Source organism: Ranitomeya imitator, chromosome 2, assembly GCF_032444005.1.
Source record: "Ranitomeya imitator isolate aRanImi1 chromosome 2, aRanImi1.pri, whole genome shotgun sequence".
In the NCBI taxonomy this organism is placed as follows: Eukaryota; Metazoa; Chordata; class Amphibia; order Anura; family Dendrobatidae; genus Ranitomeya; species Ranitomeya imitator.
Genome location: NC_091283.1, coordinates 604,324,809 through 604,342,299, shown reverse-complemented (window position 1 = coordinate 604,342,299; position 17,491 = coordinate 604,324,809). Strand labels below are relative to the sequence as shown.

At 43.9% G+C, this 17,491-nt stretch overlaps 2 protein-coding genes across 2 annotated transcripts in view; one reads left to right on the top strand and one right to left on the bottom strand.

Annotated features, from left to right (window-relative positions):
• LOC138665169 (lysosomal alpha-glucosidase-like) overlaps positions 1 to 799 on the bottom strand; it is an 83,026-nt gene extending 82,227 nt beyond the window's left edge. The window contains exon 1 of the mRNA XM_069752429.1: positions 660 to 799. The gene's annotated coding sequence lies outside the window, so the exon portion shown is untranslated. The remainder of the gene's footprint in view (positions 1 to 659) is intronic.
• A 2,453-nt stretch (positions 800 to 3,252) lies between these two features.
• Positions 3,253 to 7,949, top strand: LOC138667628 (ferritin light chain, oocyte isoform-like). Its single transcript, XM_069755755.1, has 4 exons — positions 3,253 to 3,495; positions 4,036 to 4,182; positions 6,399 to 6,524; positions 7,729 to 7,949. The coding sequence occupies exons 1-4, from the start codon at positions 3,394 to 3,396 to the stop codon at positions 7,876 to 7,878; spliced, it is 525 nt and encodes a 174-aa protein (XP_069611856.1). The 5' UTR covers positions 3,253 to 3,393; the 3' UTR covers positions 7,879 to 7,949.
• The last annotated feature ends 9,542 nt before the right edge of the window (positions 7,950 to 17,491 follow it).

The following is a 17,491-nucleotide window of genomic DNA, read 5'->3' as shown; positions in this document are numbered from 1 at the left end:
ATAGGGCAATATAAAGTGAAATTCACCATCTCCTCTGTAACCCAGCCAGTGCTATGTGACCTTCATTGGGCCCTCGGCTCCTAGGAAAACTTACAGCAGCTTGCAGTGGTGTCAGATGGGGGGAGGGGAGTGATGGTAAACATGCACACTGCAACCAATCCATTTCAGTGATTGACAGCAGGTCATAAGATCGCAGGGGGACACAGTGCCCAGAGCAGAGGGGCAGTGCTGATCTCGGAGAGCGGAGTGCGCCATTTATTTGTAAGGGCTGTCTGTCAACCGCCAATCCCTTTAAATAGTTCTGGTGGCTGCCATTACAGGCTGGAGCATATAGTGCGCTCCACACATCTACATACATGGACATCAGGGGTTAATCAGTGTTCACATTGCAAATATTTGACAGATCAGGACATAATAACCCACAAAACACAATGGGCCAATGTTCTGGGAGAAACAAGCTGCTAGGAGACAGAATGCAGATAGAGGACACACACGAGCCTTATATCCAGAAGTGGAGCACAGGCCGGACCCCACAGGACACACAGGAGGGGCAGGATTGTATGGATACAGGAGCTAAACACTACATCTACCAGCACAGAAAGAGGAAGGCACAAGGGTGCACAGTGTTAGCGCGGACACGACCCCCGATATCCACTCACCTCTCCAGCATGCCGCTCTGTGTGGATGGAGGGCGCGCTGGTGAAGCCCTTTAATAACAGCAGATCATGTGACTTGTGGACACGTGACAGTGCAGGAAGCGCGCACCGCAGAATACTGGTACTAGGCTCTGGACGTGACTGGTCACACACGCGTGCGCACTGTGGTGTCTGCAGGAACATGGGGATGTGCGAGCTGTGACGTCACTGCGTGTCGTTAGCATATCTCTGTGATACGATAGTGAGCCCCTCAATTGCTTTTTTTTCAGATGTAGACCCCCCCTTCCCACTTCAAATTTTGGTGGGCTTTTCAGTGTTTATTGTATAGGTTAAATAATTTTATAAATTGATCAGACATTTTGAATGCAGCAGGACTGTATATGTACATTTTAATATAGTTATTATTAAGGGGTTGATTTTTTTTATAAGTTATTTTTTACTCATTTTGCAGTCCCCTTAGGGGTCTTGGCTATGTGATCACTTGATTGCGCATACTACGTACTGCGATGCTACAGTATTGCTGTATAGCCCTGTCTGTCCTGCCTCAGACCCTCTCACCACACCGACCTAGGCTGACCGACAGCTTCGGTAAAGGCATGGTCACACAGGGTGGATTTGTCTTTTGCGCAAAGTCCTGAAAACAACCTCATTCCAATAAATAGAAACCGATTTTCAATCTCACAAATTAATACAACACTATTTCCAGCGAGAGAACTGACCATACTGGGGAGTGTGAGGAGACTGTCAGTCCTGCCCCAGGAGTGGGGACTAGGCAGGCAGGGCTAGTCCTGCCTCATTAGCATATGTGTCACAGCAGGAGAGAACGTTGGGCCACGATCGTACTCATACAGAGCTCTCCGCTGAGCACCCAGCCTGGATTTCTGCCCAAATCCCCCAAAACTGGAACCCCAACCGAGCCCCGCTGGAGCCATTCACTTCATTACAGAGTCACTGTGACACCGTACGGCATATCCCCCGAGCTGACCGTACTCGTCTTTATCAGTCGTGCACAAAAACACGGGCCCTGATTCACCACCGTGTTTAGGCCAATTTATAAAACACTGTGAAAAGTCACATTTTTCACAATGCAGATCTGACCAAAAATGTCTCTTTTGCCATTTTCAATTATCTCCACCAAGCTGGGAAAGGGCCAGGGTGGTGTCCGGTGAATATTCTCTTTTAGGCCCCTTTCACACATCAGTTTTTTATTGTCAATCACAATCCATTGGCTCGATGGATCCGTCACAGATTGTGAAAAACTGATGCGACGGATCCGGATTTTGGATGGATCTGACTAGCGGATCTGGCTAATTGGATCAGAGCATGCTCAGTTAAAAAAAAAAACGGAATCCATCGCCTGATTCCATCATTTGACGGAGCCAGCGCCATAGGCTTCCATGCTATCAAACGATGGATGGTGATGGATCCGTCGCTGTTCGTTTTTTCGACTGAGGCTACTTTCACACTAGTGTCGGCCTCCGTCCGTCGCAGTGCGTCAGGCCAAGGTACCGACGCATAATGTGAACTAAAATCACAACGGGGCAGCGGATGCAGATTTTCCACGTATCCGCTGCCCCATTGTGAGTTGCGGGGAGGAGGGGGCGGAGCTTTGGCCGCACATGCGCAGTCGAAAATGGCGGACACAACGCACAAAAAAAAGTTACATGGAACTTTTTTTGTGGCGGCGGTCTGCCAAAGCACGGCGCATCCATCGTGCGACAGATGCGACGTGTGGCAAACCGTCGCAATGCGTCGCTAATTAAAGTCTATTGAGAAAAAACGCATCCTGCAGGCAACTTTGCAGGATGCGTTTTTTCTGCAAAACGACGCATTGTGACGTGCGTCGTACGACGCTAGTGTGAATGTAGCCTTACACAAAAAACGGATGAAACGTGAGGCCATCCGTCACAATCCGTTGCTAATGCAAGTCTATGAGATTAAAAAAACTGATTTTTTTTTTCAAAATTCGACGGATTGCGACTAAGGCCGGCGTCACACTAGCGTATTGCATCCGATGCGAGAACATCGGATGCGATATGCTAATGACACTCGGCTCCTGCTCGCAGCAGAGCAGGAGCCGAGTGTCATGCATCTGTGCTCCGATTCTCTCGCACAGGGAGCATCGGAGCACAGCTGCGGAGGAGGCGGAGAAATTAATTTCTCCATCTCCTCCATTGCCGGGGTCCGCTTATAGCGCACATCACTCGGATGATATCCGAGTGGTGTGTGCTGTCTCACTCGCACCCATAGGCTTATATGGCTGCGAGTGAGCCGAGAGTTTTCCTCGGTCCGAGACAATCGCAGCATGCTACGATTGTCTCGGACCGAGGAAAACGGCCGACAAAAAGTCGGCTGCTGGGAGCGGCCCCATAACTTAATATTGGTCCGAGTGCAATGCGATTTTTTATCGCATTGCACTCGGCCGTTTTAAACGCCAGTGTGACGCCGGCCTAATGGCAAAAAACTGATGTGTGAAAGGGGCCTAATGCCCTTCTACAAGCCAATCCGAACAATGTGAGCTAATGAAATGGCTGGATTGTGTTTTTGGAGGACTCCACCCAGTGAGTGTATAAAAAGCCAGGGAGCAGTAGTTTGTGCTTCAGAGCAGAGAGTCATAGGAGTTCTTGCTTCAACAGTGTTTGAACGGAATAGGAATTCTCTGTGCTAGACCCAACATACTCCTCCTTATCTCCAGACCTTTGTCTTATACCCAGTGAAGGAAGCTACTACCATCATCATGAGCTCCCAGATCCGCAAGAACTACCATCAGGATAGTGAAGCTGGAGTCAACCGCACCGTCAACCTGGTGCTTCAGGCTTCCTACACCTACCAGTCCATCGTGAGTATGAGCGCAATTTTCAGATGCCTGTCTCTCCTGAGTTGTTGTATAACCACGAGTCTAAGCATGCTGCATTGTCAGGGCTTGTAACTCCTAATATATACTGTCTCTAGATTCCATGCATGACTAACACAATTCCCCAGTGTTCACTGACCCTCTGACTATAGGTACGGAACTACGTTTTTAATAGTTTTTGTGACACAATATGGATTGAAATGGATCTCCTTGCCCAGCTGTTCTGATAACTCTTCCCAAACCTTCCAGGAGGACTAGTTATGGTCCTATTTGCATTACTGACCTTCTGAAGGCTTTTTTTTTTTTTTTTTCTTCTTCACTTCTGGCAATAGTGCCCATACATCATCAAGGTCACTAACTTTAATTTGTGCACCTGATTTCTGTGGCTGGAAGCTCCATTCACATGCAAAAAATGTCTACAATGCATGATCCCAACATTTGGTTCCTCACAATGTCACATTTTCCAACACTGCTCTCAATCGAGACTTTTTTTTTTTTTTTTTTTTTTTTTTTTTTTTTCTGTAGGGATTCTTTTTTGACCGGGATGATGTGGCATTAACCAAATTCTCCAAGTTCTTCCATGAGCAGTCTGAGAAAAAGCGAGAACAGGCTGAGAAGTTTCTGAAGTTCCAGAACAAACGTGGAGGACGGATTGTCCTTCAGGATATCAAGGTACAAATGTCTAAGACTTGTGGAATATCACGTATGTATATTATTCCCAGCAGATATTTAGTCCTCAAGAGTTCATGTTTTCAGGAGTTCCTTAGTATGGCCAAGGTGATAATCACATCACCTGCACAGGCAATAATTTAATCACCTGGGCAATCCGAAAGAAACCATGATCTGTTGGTGGCTCTTGAGGACGGGAGTTGGGGGAACGTTACATAGTTATTAAGGTTGAAGGAAGACTATAAGTCCATCTAGTTCAACCCATAGCCTAACCTAACCCTAACATGCCCTAACATGTTGATCCAGAGGAAGGCAAAAAAAAAACCATGTGGCAAAGAGTAAGCTCCACTTTGGGGGAAAAAATTCCTTCCAGACTCCACATACGGCAATCAGACTAGTTCCCTTGGATCAACGCCCTATCAAGGAATCTAGTGTATATACCCTGTAACATTATACTTTTCCAGAAATGTATCCAGTCCCCTCTTAAATTTAAGTAATGAATCGCTCATTACAACATCATACGGCAGAGAGTTCCATAGTCTCACTGCTCTTACAGTAAAGAATCCACGTCTGTTATTATGCTTAAACCTTTTTTCCTCCAAACGCAGAGGATGCCCCCTTGTCCCGGTTTCAGGTCTATGATTAAAAAGTTCATCAGAAAGGTCTTTGTACTGTCCCCTCATATATTTATACATTAAAATAAGATCACCCCTTAGCCTTCGTTTTTCCAAACTAAATAGCCAAAAGTGTAATAATAACCTATCTTGGTACTGCAGACCCCCCAGTCCTCTAATAACCTTGGTCGCTCTTCTCTGCACCCGCTCTAGTTCAGCTATGTCTTTCTTATACACCGGAGACCAGAACTGTGCACAGTATTCTAAGTGTGGTCGAACTAGTGACTTGTATAGAGGTAAAATTATGCTCTCCTCATGAGCATCTATGCCTCTTTTAATGCATCCCATTATTTTATTTGCCTTTGTAGCAGCTGCCTGACACTGGCCACTGAATGAGTTTGTCATCCACCCAGGTCTCTTTCATTGACGGTTTTGCCCAGAGTTTTAGAATTAAGCGCATAATTATACATCTTATTACTTCTACCCAAGTGCATGACCTTACATTTATCCCCATTAAAGCTCATTTGCCATTTATCAGCCCAAGCTTCTAGTTTACATAAATCATCCTGTAATATAAAACTGTCCTCCTCTGTATTGATTACCCTGCAGAGTTTAGTGTCATCTGCAAATATTGAAATTCTACTCTGAATGCCCCCTACAAGGTCATTAATAAATATGTTAAAAAGAAGAGGGCCCAATACTGACCCCTGTGGTACCTCACTGCTAACCGCTGCCCAGTCCGAGTGTGCTCCATTAATAACCACCCTTTGTTTCCTATCCCTGAGCCAGCTCTCAACCCACTTGCACATATTTTCCCCTATCCCCATTATTCTCATTTTATGTATCAACCTTTTGTGTGGCACCGTATCAAAAGCTTTTGAAAAGTCCATATGCACTACATCCACTGGGTTCCCTTGGTCCAATCCGGAACTTACCTCTTCATAGAAACTGATCAAATTAGTCTGACATGAACGGTCCGTAGTAAACCCGTGCTGATACTGGGTCATGAGGTTATTCCTCTTCAGATACTCCAGTATAGCATCCCTTAGAATGCCCTCCAGGATTTTACCCACAGTAGAGGTTAAGCTTACTGGCCTATAGTTTCCGAGTTCAGTTTTTGTCCCCTTTTTGAATATTGGCACCACATTTGCTATACGCCAGTCCTGTGGTACAGACCCTGTTATTATGGAGTCTTTAAAGATTAAAAATAATGGTCTATCAATGACTGTACTTAATTCCTGCAGTACTCGAGGGTGTATCCCTTCCGGGCCCGGAGATTTGTCAATTTTAGTGATTTTTAGACGCCGCCGCAATTCCTGCTGGATTAAGCAGGTGACATTTAATTGGGAATTTTTATCACTAGCCATTTTGTCTGCCATGGGATTTTCTTGTGTAAATACTGATGAAGAAAAGTCATTTAGCATATTGGCTTTTTCCTCATCCACCACTTCACCCAGACGTTGATCTAGATGATGGTCACACTTATTCTTTATAGCGCACATTTGGCAAATTTTTTTAACATGGAGGGAATGACACTTTGGACTGTTATCCATGGCTAGAAGTTGTTCTGCTGTTAATGGAATGTCTTGTTCATATATTCTATAGAAACCGGAGGCTGATGACTGGGGCAAGGGCACCAATGCTATGGACTATGCTCTGAAACTGGAGAAGAGCATAAATCAGGCTCTGCTGGACCTCCACAAGATCGCTACTGACCACATGGACGCTCATGTAAGTGACTCCTACAACCTGCATAATACCGCACATTAATTTTAGTAAATATTCTTCATGAACAGTTTATGGATTTTCTGTGACATCCATATTGTGCCTTTCCTGGAAATTAGTCACCTGACTGGCATCTACCTCTTTATTGCAATCTGCAGAAGCTGCACCTTATGGTGGTGCTTGATCAGTGTTTACTGTCACACTATTGAGAAGAGTGATGGTTGTCAAACTGGTGTGCCATCCTTGTTTTACTTTAAAAGGTGTCTTAATATTTCCAGAAGGATGATCATGTGCCAGTATGATTTCCATAAACCTGTTGGAATGACCCCACATTAGGTTCTTTATGTCTAAAAAGTGGGGGAGGTTTAATGCCCATATACTATAACAGGGGCAGCCTGATCCATGCTGGGGCTGTCCTGCACTTGACTTCTCCATCTTGTCAGCCAGCTTTGCCGCCTACCATGACCCGCCACCTGAGCAGCCATCAGAACTGTTTGCCTGATCTGTGACTACCTGTGCTCAAACATCCAGAAAGATTGTAAGCCAACGTCGTAACATCCCTGTAACAAGATGGGTGGCTTGCTGTGGTGCAGCACCAAAAAACTGCCATTATCTACAGTGTAGGATTGTGAAATGGCCTTAGAAAAAGAAAAAATAACTCTGCAGACCTCCCTTGTGCACAGTCTTCTGACCCTAATATCCAGTCATCAATCACCACTAGTGTTCCCTTGTACAATTCCACAGGAAACTAGGGTTGCATGGACCCCCTTAGAATAGAGCTAAAACACTGCCCACCACTATGGCCAATTGTTGTACAATTATACTTTGCAAACGTATGGCAGTTGGCCTGCCCTGGGTGGAGCTTGATCAGTTTCGCCGTCTTGTACTTCAGGGTCTATAATGTCTCTTCCCTAATTCCATTGGAAATTGCAGTAGTTACTGAAGAAGGCTCTGAGCTACTACCTCCATCCCCTTTACTGCACCACACATGACCTCACTACTCAAGTGGTTCTCCCCTCTAAACCTTGTGCACAATTTCAGTCCAGCCTCCATGGCCTTGATGTTCAACAGACTGGATGATGTTGTGGTTCAGAGAGACTACCTAAATGTTAGTCTTTGACTCATTTTTGTTTGGGAAAACTTGCAATAACCATTACCAGTGACTTCACGATGTGATTTAATTTAAAATATCTATCAATTCCCCATACAGATGTGTGACTTCTTGGAGGGTGAATATCTGGAGAAGGAAGTGGAGCTGATGAAGAAACTGGGAGATCACATTACTAACCTGAAGCGCTTGAAGGCAGCGGAAGTTGGCATGGGAGAATATCTGTTTGACAAGCTGACCTTGGATGATTAAATGTGTGGTCTCCTATAGTGTGACAATCAGGATTTGCTGTAAAGTCAGAAATAAAAATAACGTGTAGCAAACATGGACTTGTGTGGTGTAAAAGCTACTTCAATAGGACACTTATCAATCTGGAAATACATGGGATGCATGGATGTAACAGTTTTGTCATGTCTGGGTAGTGTGTGTATGTATGTGTATATATATATATATATATATATATAAATTTTTTTTTTCCTACCCTTTTAAATAGAGTGCAATGGCTGTGCCATGTTTAGAACATGAGGGCTCCACTCTCTGCAGCCCCTCTGAGAATCTCCCTTCATGGTGTGTGAATACAGTTCAGGATCCATATGTCACTTGTACCGGTGTGTGTTTTTTTTTTTTTTTTTTTTTTTTTTTTTGGGGGGGGGGGTGGTTGTTCAACATTTTACACAATCACTCAGCTGTGTGCACCTTGTGTGGTAGCTGGAAAAAGATTATGGAGCTAGGACACCACAGCGCCTAATATCATGTAGTGGTGGTTCTTGGGTACTGCAACTCATCTCCAATTTAGAGATGCATATTATGCTACAAGCAAAATGCTTTGCACTTTGTCTCTCTCCACACTGATACATTGCAGCAAACCCTTACCTTTGTGTTCCATAGCCATAAATGTTTTTCAACAGTTTAGAAAACCCAAATACCTTTTTATGGAAACTGGAAGTAAAGAGATAGTCCTGACTCTTATTGATAAGATTATAATCAAGATGGAGAAGACCTACAAACAGCGCCCCCTGCACTGGAGGACCCAACACGTCTATGATTTATATGCAGTCTTGTGATTAAAGGACTGTGTGTAATACTACTTTCCCTCTCTGGAGGCGCTGTAGAGAAATTCAGCACTTGTTTTTAGGTACTCACCGCAAGAGGTTTGTGCAGAAAAGAGGATCACGTTGATCCTATCAGTTGGTGCTCATCTAACAAAAGGGATAAGGAAGAGTTGTACACCTCTATGGGCTTGATCTACAGCACATTGGGGCTTTACCTATGACTTGTAAGGATTTCACCATACATCACACTGGATGACCCCCATCAAGGTCCATAGAGAATAAGACTCAAAGGTTAAACCCACAAACACTATATGGACGTGTTCATCCAGAGGAAGGCGAAACCCCAGGGTGAGGAGTAGGACAATTTTCATATCTGGGGGGTGGATTCCTGACCCCAAATGCACAATAGCAAATAGATAAATGGCTGCACTCAATTGTACTAAAGCATAGGAATGTGTGATACATGAAATTCAAGGGAAAAGAAAGCGGTCACTGAACAGAGAACTAGAGATGCTAAGCACAAAATTTGGCCAAAAAAATGCATTTTTTTTTTTCATAGATTTCACGAGCCATTACGCTATTCACATTTCATGTATCACACATTTCCTTGCTTGAGTGCAGCCATTTAATCTATTTGCTATGTACCGTAAGTCTTTTTTGGTTATGCACCAGTTCTCTGTCCAGTCAGTTTACCATTACTTGCTATTAACTATTTTTTTTTTTTTTTTTTTTTTGACTTGAACACCCCGCCCTTCACCATGCTGTGATTTTAATTACATCCGAACCAGAGGCGAAAAATCTGAGTGGGCCCCTAACCAGGTAATCCTGACTCCAGCCACGTGGTACACCCGAATTGTGAGAATAGGGGAACATCAGCAGATGACCGCGCTGTGACTGAAAATACATCTATATACAAAGACAAACACTGATATTACTATATGGTGACCATATATTGGTAGATAGCAGTCCTGCGGACCATATAAGTGATCACAGTACAGTTATAGATAATACCTTACAGATGACGTTCTTTGTGATAGAATCGTTCACTTTTCTCTTTTCCATCTGGCCCAGACCGACATGACGACTTCTCCACCCAGGACTCATCTACAGAAATTATGACGACACATCAGACTTCTCACCTTTCCAGCCCCGTCCCCATCTATCCCCAACCTGCACGAACTCCTCATTCTGCTGATACCCCAACACTGAGCCGCTGCTGTCGTATGCATCCCAAAGCACCGGCTGTGAGGTACAATAATGGTGCCGCCCCACATAGTAATGCCACCACTCTGCCCCTTACATAGCAATAATGACTCTTTTGTGCTCTCTAGAGAATAAAATTATTATTTATTTATATAGCACCATTAATTCCATGGTGCTGTACATGAGAAGTGGTTACATCAAAATACAAATATCACTTACAGTAAACAAATCTAACAATGACAGACTGGTACAGAGGGGCGAGGACCCTGCCCTTGTGGGCTTACATTCACACCGACAAAACATTAATGCCCTGTGCTAGCGCCCTCCACATTTTGTCCCTAAAAATAATGCGTTTTATAATTTCTCAAAAATACCTGTCTTTAGACAGGGAGGCAGGTCTTTCCCCCCCTGCTACACACGCCACACTGCCGTCACTCAATGCTTCTTCGGCGCCGGGCGCCGCCCCCTCCACGCTGTTTTCAAATCATCCGGCGCCTGCGCTCTTTTGTCCTGCCTGGGGCAGGCGCAGTGAGCTCTGGCCGTCTGACCTCAGATGCAGTCTCGCAGACTGCGCCTGTGCGGCCGCCCTGCTTGTGAATCCCAGCCCCGCAGTGTGTTATGCTTTATTCACAGTGCGGGGCTGGGATTCACAAGGTGGGCGGCCGCACAGGCGCAGTCTGCAAGACTGCATGTGAGGTCAAACGGGCAGCGCTCACTGCGCCTGCCCCAGGCAGAACAAAAGAGCGCAGGCGCCGAATTTGATTCGAAAACAGCACCGAGGGGGCGGCGCCCGGCGCCGAAGAAGCCTTGAGTGACGGCAGTGTGGCGTGTACAGCAGGGGGGGAAAGACCTGCCTCCGGGACTAAAGACAGGTATTTTTGCGAAATTAAAAAACGCATTATTTCTGCTTTGACTGCACCAATAACTAAAAGAGTCACCTTGTCAGAATGCAGCATTACTGCTGCATAAGGTGGCTCTTTTAGTTTCTAACGCCTGGGGGGGGGGGGGGGAGTGACAGGTTCCCTTTAACTTTTAATAATGCCCTCCTAAGTAGCCTCCATGTACAACTTGACTATACACAGTATGGTGGGCCCACAGCTTTCCTATACACAGTATAATGCCACCACAGCTCCCCTATACACAATATGATGATCACACAGTTCCCCTATACACAGTATGATGTCACCACTGCTCCCCTATACACAGTATGGTGGGCCCACAGCTTTCCTATACACAGTATAATGCCCCCACAGCTCCCCTATACACAATATGATGATCCCACAGTTCCCCTATACACACTATGATGTCACCACTGCTCCCCTATACACAGTATGATGAGCCCACAGCTTCCCTATACACAGTATGATGAGCCCACAGCTTCCCTATACACAGTATAATGCCCCCACACCTCCCCTCTACACAGTATGATGATCCAAAAAAACAAAAATGGAAATCAAAGGAAAATATATACATATATCATATAAATAAAGAAATTAAGGCCCAAACATATAGATATACGGTATATAAAAAAATGCCTTTATTTATTTTTTGGCAAATGGCACTTCATAATGTGCCTGTACTTGCAAAAATTCTTACATACATACAAAAATAAATATAAAATATATATACTGGACGGACCACAAAAAATACATGTGAGACTTGGACCATGGTAAGCACAATACCCTCTTAAAGGGAACCTGTCACCCCGAAAATCGCGGGTGAGGTAATCCCACCGGCATCAGGGGCTTATCTGCAGCATTCTGTAATGCTGTAGATAAGCCGCCGATGTTACCTGAAAGAGGAGAAAAAGACGTTATATTATACTCACCCAGGGGCGGTCCCGCTGCTGGTCAGGTCGGATGGGCGTCTCCGGTCCGCTGTGGCGCCTCCCATCTTCTTTCCATGACGTCCTCTTCTGATCTTCAGCCACGGCTCCGGCGCAGGCGTACTTTGCTCTGCCCTCTTGAGGGCAGAGGATAGTACTGCAGTGCGCAGGCGCCGGAAAGGTCAGAGGCCCGGCGCCTGCGCACTGCAGTACTTTGTCTGCCCTCAACAGGGCAGAGCAAAGAACGCCTGTGCCGGAGCCGTGGCTGAAGATCAGAAGAGGACGTCATGGAAAGAAGATGGGAGGCGCCGCAGCGGACCGGAGACGCCCATCCGACCTGACCAGCAGTGGGACCGCCCCTGGGTGAGTATAATATAACGTCTTTTTCTCCTTTTTCAGGTAACATCGGCGGCTTATCTACAGCATTACAGAATGCGGCAGATAAGCCCCTAATGCCGGTGGGATTACCTCACCCGCGATTTTCGGGGTGACAGGTTCCCTTTAAAAGATATATCTACATGTATAAGTATACAGCTATGTGCAAAAAAGCAATGTGCAAAAGTGCAAAAAAAAGTGTAAACATGAAAACATATGAGTCAATATAGACAATGTGAAATTGTAATGCTAAAAAAAAATAATAAATATAAAGTGAATAAATGCAAAAAAAAAAAGAAATATATGATCAAGCTGAGGGCTATAAAATTGAAATAGAATAATGTAGATATATAAATTTACATGCTATATATAAACTGTGCCAGGGGGCAAGATAAAAAAAAACAGTGATATGTACCTTATCCTGACGAAGGATTTATCCAAAACGCACGTCGGGGTGCGCTGTACTTGAAGGTGGCGGACGCATAAGGTATATATCACTGCTTTTTCTAGATCTTGTTCTGCGGTGCATTTTATATGTAGGACGTTGGCACATATTTATACTATTTTTACCCTAAATTGGATTTTACCCTCAATAGTATAGTGGTACATACAGTGGGGCAAAAAAGTATGTAGTCAGTCAGCAATAGTGCAAGTTCCACCACTTAAAAAGATGAGAGGCGTCTGTAATTTACATCATAGGTAGACCTCAACTATGGGAGACAAACTGAGAAAAAAAAATCCAGAAAATCACATTGTCTGTTTTTTTAACATTTTATTTGCATATTATGGTGGAAAATAAGTATTTGGTCAGAAACAAAATTTCATCTCAATACTTTGTAATATATCCTTTGTTGGCAATGACAGAGGTCAAACGTTTTCTGTAAGTCTTCACAAGGTTGCCACACACTGTTGTTGGTATGTTGGCCCATTCCTCCATGCAGATCTCCTCTAGAGCAGTGATGTTTTTGGCTTTTCGCTTGGCAACACGGACTTTCAACTCCCTCCAAAGGTTTTCTATAGGGTTGAGATCTGGAGACTGGCTAGGCCACTCCAGGACCTTGAAATGCTTCTTACGAAGCCACTCCTTCGTTGCCCTGGCGGTGTGCTTTGGATCATTGTCATGTTGAAAGACCCAGCCACGTTTCATCTTCAATGCCCTTGCTGATGGAAGGAGGTTTGCACTCAAAATCTCACGATACATGGCCCCATTCATTCTTTCATGTACCCGGATCAGTCGTCTTGGCCCCATTGCAGAGAAACAGCCCCAAAGCATGATGTTTCCACCACCATGCTTTACAGTAGGTATGGATGCAACTCAGTATTCTTTTTCCTCCAAACACGACAAGTTGTGTTTCTACCAAACAGTTCCAGTTTGGTTTCATCAGACCATAGGACATTCTCCCAAAACTCCTCTGGATCATCCAAATGCTCTCTAGCAAACTTCAGACGGGCCCAGACATGTACTGGCTTAAGCAGTGGGACACGTCTGGCACTGCAGGATCTGAGTCCATGGTGGCATAGTGTGTTACTTATGGTAGGCCTTGTTACATTGGTCCCAGCTCTCTGCAGTTCATTCACTACGTCCCCCCGCGTGGTTCTGGGATTTTTGCTCACCGTTCTTGTGATCATTCTGACCCCAAGGGGTGGGATTTTGCGTGGAGCCCCAGATCGAGGGAGATTATCAGTGGTCTTGTATGTCTTCCATTTTCTAATTATTGCTCCCACTGTTGATTTCTTCACTCCAAGCTGGTTGGCTATTGCAGATTCAGTCTTCCCAGCCTGGTGCAGGGCTACAATTTTGTTTCTGGTGTCCTTTGACAGCTCTTTGGTCTTCACCATAGTGGAGTTTGGAGTCAGACTGTTTGAGGGTGTGCACAGGTGTCTTTTTATACTGATAACAAGTTTAAACAGGTGCCATTACTACAGGTAATGAGTGGAGGAAAGAGGAGACTCTTAAAGAAGAAGTTACAGGTCTGTGATAGCCAGAAATCTTGATTGTTTGTTTCTGACCAAATACTTATTTTCCACCATAATATGCAAATAAAATGTTAAAAAAACAGACAATGTGATTTTCTGGATTTTTTTTCTCAGTTTGTCTCCCATAGTTGAGGTCTACCTATGATGTAAATTACAGACGCCTCTCATCTTTTTAAGTGGTGGAACTTGCACTATTGCTGACTGACTAAATACTTTTTTGCCCCACTGTATCACTGTTTTTTTTTTTATCTTGCTCCGTGGCGCAGTTTATATATAGCATGTAGATTTATATATCTACCGTACATTATTCTATTTCAATTTGATAGCCTCAGCTTGATAATATATTCCTTTTTCTCCTTTTATGTTTACACTTTTTTTGCACATTGCTTTTTTGCACATAGCTGTATACTTATACATGTAGATATATATTTTAAGAGGGTATTGTGCTTACCATGGTCCAAGTCTCACATGTATTTTTTGTGGTCCGTCCAGTATATATATTTTATATTTATTTTTGTATGTATGTAAGAATTTTTCCAAGTACATTATGAAGTGCCATTTGCCAAAAAATAAACAAAGGCATTATTTATATACAGTATATCTATGTGTTTGGACCTTAATTTATTTATTTATTTATATGATATATGTATATATTTTCCTTTGATTTCCATTTTTGTTTTTTTTTGTCTTGCTAGTGTCTCGAATGGTTTGCCATTCATTTTGTTGTGCAGTAGTTACTTTTTCCTTTTCTAATTTTATTTATATTACAATTTATTGAATATATGTATATATACATTTTTACATACATTTATATATATTTTGATTGTGAAATAGGTTTGCTGCATATATTTTTTCTACAGTATGATGATCCCACAGCTCCCCTATACACAGTATGATGTCATCACTGCTCCCCTATACTCAGTATGATGTCATCACTGCTCACCTATACACAGTATGAGCCCACAGCTCCCCTCTACACGGTATGATGAGCCCACAGCTCTCCTATACACAGTATGATGAGCCCACAGTTCCCCTATACACAGCTTTATGGCAACAGAGCTCCACTATAGAACTATAATGCCTCCCAGAGCTCCCCTATATACAGTATGATGTGCCAACAGCTCACCTATGCACTGTATAATGCCTTCATAGCTCCCCTATACATAGTATGATGGGCCCACAGCTCCCGTATATACAGTATGAAGTCCCCCACAATTCCCCTGTACACAGTATAATGCCCCCACAGCTCCTCTATACACAGTATGGTATGCTCATAGCTCCCTTATACACAGTATGATGGGCCCACAGATCCCGTACATACTGTATGATGTCCATTAGAGTTCCCCTATACATAGAATGATGTCCCCATTGGTCCCCAAAACACAGTATAATAGTTAATAGTGTTCTGACACCGTGCGTCGCCTGCACTGAGAGCCACACTGCCAGGAGGAAATTAACTTTATTCCTCACTGCAGCCTCGGGGGGCGGCTCTGGCACGGTTTCAGTCACCGCTATTTCAGTCACCTAGTATAGAGCAGCAGCTGTAACTGCGCCTCTTAGGGTATGTGCACACGTTGCAGATTCCATTGCGGATTTTTCCGCGTGGATTCTGCAAAATGCGCAGGTAAAACTCTCTGGGTTTTACCTGCACATTCCCCGAGGATTTACTGCGGATTTTGTGCCGTTTTTGTGCAGATTTCGCCTGCGTTTTTACACCTGCGGATTCCTATTAAGGAATAGGTGTAAAACGCTGCTGAATCCGCACACAATTGACATGCTGCAAAAAATAAACCGCTGCGTTTCCACACGGAATTTTCCACAGCATGTGCACTGCGGATTTGTTTTTCCATAGGTTTACATGGTACTGTACAACGCATGGAAAACAGCTGTAGATCCGCAGGGCCAAATCCGCAACGTGTGCACATACTCTTACTGTGACTGACAGCCGGCTCAGCAGCCTCTATCACCCACTAGATGCACACTGATGCCCCTATAAATAATAATGCTTCTTAAGTGCCCACTTGACATTTACTAATGTCCCCTGAGTCCCCCCATGTACAGTGATCGTGGCCCCAGCATCGCTGATGTCAGCAGGTGGTCAAGTGACGACTCTTTCGGCTTCTCTCAATTCTCTTCTATTGAAAGAAACCAAACCTTTCTAGTTGACACGAGCACATAGTAAACATGTGGTTGCACGACCGCCAGTGATATTGGGGGCTCATGGCAGCAGGCGCTCCATGTCATGATTTGGCAGTCTGATTATTATTAAATTATTAAAGCACCACTCTATCAGGCTGCCATCACACTAGCAGTATTTGTAAGCCAAAACCAGGAGTGGGTGATAAATGCAGAAGTGGTGCATATGTTTCTATTATACTTTTCCTCTAATTGTTCCACTCCTGGTTTTCGCTTACAAATACTGATGTAAAATACTGACCATATACTGCTAGTGTGACGGCAGCCTCAGGGTTTTTTTCTCACAGCTGGAGTGGTGCTTTAAGCACAAGTCCCCTGCCCCGGTCATAGGCCAGGGACACACACAACGTATAAAAAAACGGTCCGTTTTTGACGGACGAGAATCGCACAAATTTTTACAAAACAGTCATCCGAGTGCAGTGCGAGGATGCGATTTTCTCGCATCAAATGATCCGTTTGACATCCGTGTGACATCCGTATGGCTTCCGTATGGCGAGAATTTCTCGCAGGCTTGCAAAATGGACATATAACGGTTTTTCCACCTGAAAAAATTTAAATCATCACCAAGAACATTATTTAATGGCCCAAAACACAGGTGCCACCCACCAATCTATGCAGTAGAGTCCCTGCTTGTGTTGATGCACTTCGGATTGATGAGCAACATGTCTGATCGACTGACTTTCAACACCACAGAGCGTGTGCTTTTCAGCTGGGTACTTTCCCAACGTTTTGGCCAGCCATACCCAGTTATTGGAGATCCGAGGAGGCGGAGACGGATGTGGGTACATCCACTTATCAAACAACGTATCAATAAAGGCCATTTCAGCCGTCTGTATGCTGCTCTGAGGACTAATCCGGACAAGTTCTTCAACTATTGTCGGATGAGGATTCAAACCTTTGACATTTTGTTGGAGATTTTGCGTCCAGGGATCACGAAGAAGGACACCAGGATGCGCAAATCTATTTCAGCTGAGGAGCGCCTTATCCTTACCTTGCGGTATGCCTTAATACTAATTGACCCAATATGTTACTCATTTTTTTGTCGATACCCCTTCTTCAAATTATATACTTAAATGGTTATTTAACTTCAACATAATTTTTACTTATTTTCTTAATGTAATTTTTTTAAAAGATCAAAGCCATAGCTTTTTTTTTTTTTTAATTTTAAAAAAGTGTTTGATTGCCCCATATCACCCTGTATTGTGTTAATTTTATCTTTGATAAAAATATTATTTTG